The 6,753-nt window shown below is 41.5% G+C and overlaps 1 protein-coding gene across 1 annotated transcript in view; it reads left to right on the plus strand.

Moving 5' to 3' along the window:
• LOC100543914 (tyrosine-protein kinase Fyn) overlaps positions 1-6,753 on the plus strand; it is a gene marked incomplete at its 5' end in the record, with an annotated part of 32,227 nt that extends 25,474 nt beyond the window's left edge. The window contains one exon of the mRNA XM_019613557.1: positions 6,092-6,753. Within this exon, the coding sequence (XP_019469102.1) occupies positions 6,092-6,300 (209 nt within the window). The remainder of the gene's footprint in view (positions 1-6,091) is intronic.

The raw sequence follows: 6,753 nt of genomic DNA on the forward strand, positions 1-6,753 counted from the left end.
AGAAGGAAGAGATGAGTGTTCAAACACCCCAAGAGGCAGGACTGAGCCCTATTGTGACCAGCAATAGGATCTGAGGGAACGGCATGGAGCTGTGTCAGGAGAGGAGATGAGGAAAAGGTTCTTCACCAGAAGGTGATCGCGGCCCCAAGCTGCAAGAATTCAAGCAGCATTTGGACAACACTCTCAGACATAGTGCTTGAATTTTGGGTGGTCCTGGCTGATGCTGGACTTGAAGGATCTCGCGAGCCCTTTCCAACTCAGGATATTTTGTAATTCTGTGATTCTATCATGCACCCTAATTCTGAGATGGTAACTATGCCTCCAGGGCACAGTACCTCATGCCTTGAAGAATCAGGCATTGTTTTAAGCTTATGTAGGAGGGAGAAGTACATCAAAGAGAACACAGGGAGAAGGCAGGCAGTTTCTAGGAGGGGAACAGGACTAGTGAGTGGAGTGGGACTTGGCATTCATTCCCCTCCAGATTTCAGCCAGATGAATGACCTCTTTTTGGAAGAGAGGCCAGAGCAGAGGTAGGACACATGAACAATAAAGATTTTACTGGCAGAGGTGAACATCAGGCTGGAGTTCATGATCCAGCATTGCTCCCTGACCTAATAGCTCCCACAGGCAAGACTGACCAGGCCTGTTTCTCTATCAGTGGACATAATGATAATGGACTGCCGTGATAACAGTGCTTTCTCATTCTTCTCACAAGACAGCACAGTTGTTCTGGGTGTTGAGGTTCTATTTTCACTACCATAGTAGGGAAGTAAAAGCTGGATATGTGCAGAAGAGGAGCCAAGTTTAAAAAGTAATCTGCTTAGTAAACCTTTTTCATTCTGTTTCTTTTTCCACAAATTTCTTTTGGATTTTAGTATCTTTTTAATGGAGTTTAAGAGTAGGAGGCTGCATTTCTCAAGCAGTAGTCAGAATCTGATTTTATTTTTATTTAATGTTACCTTTTGCATAGGCAAAATTTTCAGCTGCACTAACCAAGCATCTTTGGACTTACCCCTTCTGTTTTTTGCTGCGCTTGTCACAGCAAAAGCATTTATGTTTTATGTCCAGTGTGACAGCAACCATGACAGTATCCATATTGCTGCCTCCAGCCAGTTGGTCTTTGAGTTTGGACTCCAAGCAGGGCTGCAGGTCATGGGGAGCTGCGTTCAGCCTCCTCATCACTGCAGGAGTTTGGGGCCAGAAGGGTTGGGCCAAGCGCACGTCCTGACCCAGTGTGATGGGTACCATCGTCATGAGTGGTAGATAAGAACTTGAGGGAGGTGTGCACTCAGCACATTACACAGATAAGCTTTGGTGGGTTTCTGTGTAAGGAGGAAAACTCAACTCACAAATGCTGCAGCTCAGAGTTGCAACTCTTACTGCAAGCAAATAATACTTTATTTACAGCAATGATAAAAAAAGATTTTGATAGCCTTGATTTGTGGGTGTTTTGAATGTGAGAAGTATTTGGGGAATTTCAGGCCTTAATTTTTAGATGCTGCCCAGGGAAGTGGTGGAGTCACCCTCCCTGGAGGTTTTCAAGAAAAGGATGGACGTGGCACTTAGGGACATGGGTTAGTGGGTGTGATGGTGTTGAGTCTGTGGTTGGACTAGTGGTTTTCAGTGGTCTTTTCCAATCTAAATGATTCTATGATTCTATGAATTACAGATGTTTAAAAATTGTTACTATTTTTGCACAGTAATAATTAAGTTCATATTAATTTGTAAAAAGACAAACAGCATTATGCTTCAAAGGTTGTTTTCCTTAGGGAGCAGCTTTCCCATTTCCTTCAGTACCCTATCATTTGTGGGTGTGGAATGGTACCCCTTTCTGAGCCCCATACACCATCCCTCTCCTTTCACCTAGCTCTTCTATGGGGCTGCTCACAGAATTCAGGAATTTTGATTCTAAGTCATATTAAACAAAACCTGCAGATTAACCTGTCTCTGTATTACCTTGCTCTCTGAGAGCACCAATGTGATCCAGCCCCTATGGAGAATGGCATAGTTTTACCTTCTCAACTGTACTAGAGATGTGCAGACCCTTCCAAGACTGAGGAACCTCTGAACACAAGTAGAGGCACAACTTTGGATTTGGAGAATCTGAAATACCACATATCAGAGAATGGACAGCAGCTAAGCTGTTGTTTTAAAAATCCAACGTTAAGCATTTGTATCTGTATGAGCTTGCTTATTGGATTGAAATCATACAACCAAGTTCTAAGTCTTTTTTAGCCACAACTGGAAATTTTACATTCCCTTTCATATCACTGTAACTCTTACTATTGTAGCTTTTCTAGGAGAATTCATGCTGCATTGCATTTCTACCCCCAGTCTGTACAAGCTGTAGATTTTTATTGTATTGAGCTTTAAAGTGGCCACATCCCACTGTGTCTTACAACTATTGGAAGTTTCAATAATAAAACTGGATGGTGGGAGGTTATTTCATTTTCTCAAGGACTAAGAAACTTATGGAGAACTCATCGTTTGGAAATGGGATGCTTCCTTTTTGCCCAGATACTAGTTCTAGGAACATTATGAGCACAGACTAATTTTAAAGAAAGTGAAATAGCTGGAGTCAGTAGAAGAACATTGCTGAGTAGTTTATTCCACAGAAATAAGGTGTTTTTTAAATAAAACTTTTAAGGCATCTAGAAGCCTATTGCAATCAGAATTTCATCTATTATTAACAAAAAGAGTTGAAACTCTCGGGTATTCATTAGGAGAGAAGAGTTGTACAGGCTGCTCAAATATTCTCTCTGTGGTGTTAGAAGTGCAGATACAACAGACTCCTGCTATCAAAACAGAAACACTACAACTTGCAGGATAAGATAAACGAATCCAGGTAATAGGTTTGTAAATATAAATAGGCCTTTTAAGAAGTAAAAAGCATACCTAAAACACTGCTCTTCATCTAAACCTGACTAATAATGTAAGCAAGATTTTGAAGAAAAAAAGAAGCATTTGAAACTCCTTGTTTAAATTAGTAGCACATGTCAAAGCCAACTGATTTTTTTTGGCAGAAGGATTCTGCAGCCTTTGCTGGACACGTGAATTCCAACAGGGAACACGAAGATTGCTTGATTTAGTTTCATATCTGGGTTTTACTGGGAGGGAGGGGAAAGAAGAAAGGAAGAGAAGGGCGTTTTCCTGGATAATACCACGATGAGCAAAACCTGGCTTCATTATCTTTCCAAGGACACCAATGACTGTGGCTCCAGGCAACAATGTCTCTTTTTTTCCTATCTTTTTTAAAAGAAAAGGGAACTGAAGTGCTGTTTGTGTTTTCACTCCCCTCCTCCCCTTCCTCAGGGTTTTTCTTCCAGCGTATATTTCGTTATCGAGTTTCAGAGTGTGCTTGCAGCACTGAGTAATACACTGGATAAAGTACCAAACATTTGATATCTTAGAATAACAAATCAGTTGGGAAGGAGCTTTCCTGCTGATGTTGCTTCCATCCATGTTGTGCTCACAGGAGTACTGCCAAAAGAAAAGCAAAGAATTCAGTTTCTTTGGGGTTTAGGTATATACAGTAGATAAGTTACTTGGTAACACTAATTTTCATAGTCTTTTATGTTTAAGGGAAGCAGTGCTTGGGCTAAGCTCTTAGCTCAGAATATGAAGTAATTCATACATAAGAACAGTGCCGGTTTTGGTTCAAAACACAAATTTAAAAAAACTATCGGTGAGAACGCAATGTGAGCAAAATGCCCATTTTTTTTTATAGCATCTCACAAACAGCAAGGCCAGGTTTGGGCTGATGCTTCCTTTGGGTTGGTGATGACTCTCAGACCACTAGTGTTCTTTTGCAATTTAATGAAAAAGTAGAATATGTTTGAAAATGTTCTAGTTAGATCATAGAATCACAGAATGGCTTGGATTGGGAGGCACCTCAAAGATCATCCAGTTCCATCCTCCTTCTGTGAGCAGAGTTGCCAATAATGAGGAACATCCAAAAGTTTGTTCTGTTTGTGACAAGCTCTTCTGGTTTGTTGTGAGCAACAATTTGGACTTGATAATACAGGAGAACACCATCTAATGTTTGCAGAGGATTCTAAGCTACAGACCATGTTACACTTTGCACCATGAATATAGTAAGTGAATGCAGGTGATAAATCTAACACAAGAAACCAGTGCTAACATGTTGTTTGCAGGGTAAGGAATACTGTAAACCAGTAATCTCACTCTTCCTTTTGCAATCATCATTGCTGAAGGAGACAGTAAAGCAAGGTTTGTAGGAGGATGAGGCAGTTTTCTGGGAGGTTCCTCCATGTGTAGTAGCAGTATGTCAGTGCTTGTTTGGAAAGCTAAGGTGATACAGTGTTTTAACCAGAACTGGAAAGCAACAAGGACTTGACCAAATGAGACACTCGTGGGGCTGCCTGTGAGAGGCTATGAAAGTGAAAATAAGCCACTGTATTTGACATAGTGGGCAAGAAGAAACAAAAGGCAAGAGCATGGAAGGGATGGTTACAGCCAGAGGCTGGGAAAATGATCATTACAGAGACATTGCAAATGGATTATCAACAGGAGGAAATTGCCCTGTTAAGATAAGAGGAAATGGTATTTTGTAATCGTAACATGAGATGAGAATCTAGATGTGGGTGGTCAGGAAATGCTCTATCTTACAGATGCTCATTTCAAAGCACCTCTTAGAATTAAACACAGCTAGAATATCAGGACACAGAGTAATGCCCAGATCCAAGGATACTGCTGAGTTACCAGCCTAAATGCCACTCAGAGTAAGGATACTGCTCTCACCAGCCAATGGGTAGGGTAGGCAAATGAATCTGTACTGAAGAAGGTTGTAAAATTATTTCTGGCAAATACATGGAGTGAAAGGAAGAGATCCTCTGAGTCCTGAACAAGAGGCCAGAAGGATCTTCGGGAGAGCACCCTGAAAGAACAAGGCGTGATGACGGAGTCTTGGATGCAGGAGAATCAGCTAACAAAAAAAGTAATGTGAATGTATGTATTTCTAAATTTGTTGCGTAGGAACTTCAGTGTCCCTCCTGGTTTTCCTGCAGGGCTGGTTGGCAGGATCCACTTAGGCAGGGCAATGAAGTCGACTGTTGCTTTTCAGCAGAGGACTGGGGCAGGAGTTGCCAAGAGACGAGCATAAGGCATGCAGTCAAAATGCTTTCCCTGGAATATGTCTGCATGCCTGGGGTGTCAGTCTTACCTTTGGTATCGTAAAAAAGCCAAAGGTGTAACTGGAAGAGATATTTAAAACCAAAGCTAAGGTTCAATACAATTAAGATATGGCACAGAACACTTGCATGGTGAATTGTAATGTGTGTAAATGTAAAAACAGCAGAGAAATCAAGAGTTGAAAGGGGTTACATAGGAAATACAAGGTAGCAAAGAGCCTGGCTTACCTCTCAAATAGAAAACATGATGGTAGAATAATTTATTTGCTTATTGGAGAGAAATCTACAGTTCTCCCACAGGACTGTTTTGTTTGACCACTGAATTGTCTTCTGAACAACTCTGTCCTCTTCTGGGTTGGGATGGGGCAACACAATGTGGTAGAAGCAACATTGTCCTGCACAGACCATTAGCAGAGTGAGCTTTTGACCTGATGTGAAAGTAATGCTGCTGGACGTGCCCGGCAGCCTCAAGCAGCAGAGTTTGTCATCTTGCAGCCTCTGCAGCACAACCTCACAAAGTCCTTAAAGAAAGGCCCATGTTCAGGGTGTTCTAAAAATTAATCTTAGTTTTTAGAATTTAGAATCTTATTTGTTGTAATGCAACTATTTTCTTTTTTCATTTCCTGTAACATGGCCACTGTTGCTGGGGAAGGAAAGTGCCAAATCCTATCCATTCTGAATAAGCCAAGAGAGTAACTGTGGGAGCAGCATTTTAGTCATCACTGAATGTTATAACTCTCTATGGAAAAAGCAAATAGTCCAGGTAGTCTTGCAGGAGATGAAGAGCTGAAACCAGACATCAGGGTGGTTTGGGTTTTTTTTTCCTCTTAACCAAAAGAAATGAGTACAGTTGGGAAAATTGTATGTATTGTAGATAGATATGGTTATACCTGAGTTAGTTTTCCCATGATTCAGCAGTGTGGGTTTGTCTGTCCTTCCAGGCATGAATAACCGTGAAGTCTTGGAGCAAGTAGAACGCGGTTATCGGATGCCGTGTCCTCAGGACTGTCCCATTTCCTTGCACGAGCTTATGATCCACTGCTGGAAAAAAGACCCAGAGGAGCGTCCAACTTTTGAATATTTGCAGGGTTTTCTCGAAGACTACTTTACTGCAACAGAACCCCAGTACCAGCCCGGTGACAACCTGTAACTCCCTGATCTCCACACACTGTCACAAATTGCCAGGTGTCCCTCAGCCCTGCCTCACCTGCCCTTCAGCGTCCAGCTCTATGATTGGCTTCCAGGAGTGCAGCAGCATCTCCCAGCACCGCTGGACACAGAGGGGCTGGAGCTGGGAACTCGAGCAGCCCTCGCCTATGACCACTTGTCCTAATAATCTGAATGTCCTGGATGAAAAGGAGAAAAACACTTGTTTTTTCTTAATCAGAGACTCCTAAACTGCATTATATTGATGTTATGTAAACTGCAAAACCTCTGTTCATTGTAAATAGTAACTCAGTGCCAATAACTGATCCTAGTGCTTTCCTTTTTTTAAAACACAAAACTTATGTGATTTTAACTAGTCTTCTCCTGATCCGACTAAAAGTATTATTTTCCAGAAGTGGCCTCTTTGTCTAAAACATTTTTTTTTTTCATGTTTTAA

Source organism: Meleagris gallopavo, chromosome 2 (assembly GCF_000146605.3).
Source record: "Meleagris gallopavo isolate NT-WF06-2002-E0010 breed Aviagen turkey brand Nicholas breeding stock chromosome 2, Turkey_5.1, whole genome shotgun sequence".
NCBI lineage: Eukaryota > Metazoa > Chordata > Aves > Galliformes > Phasianidae > Meleagris > Meleagris gallopavo.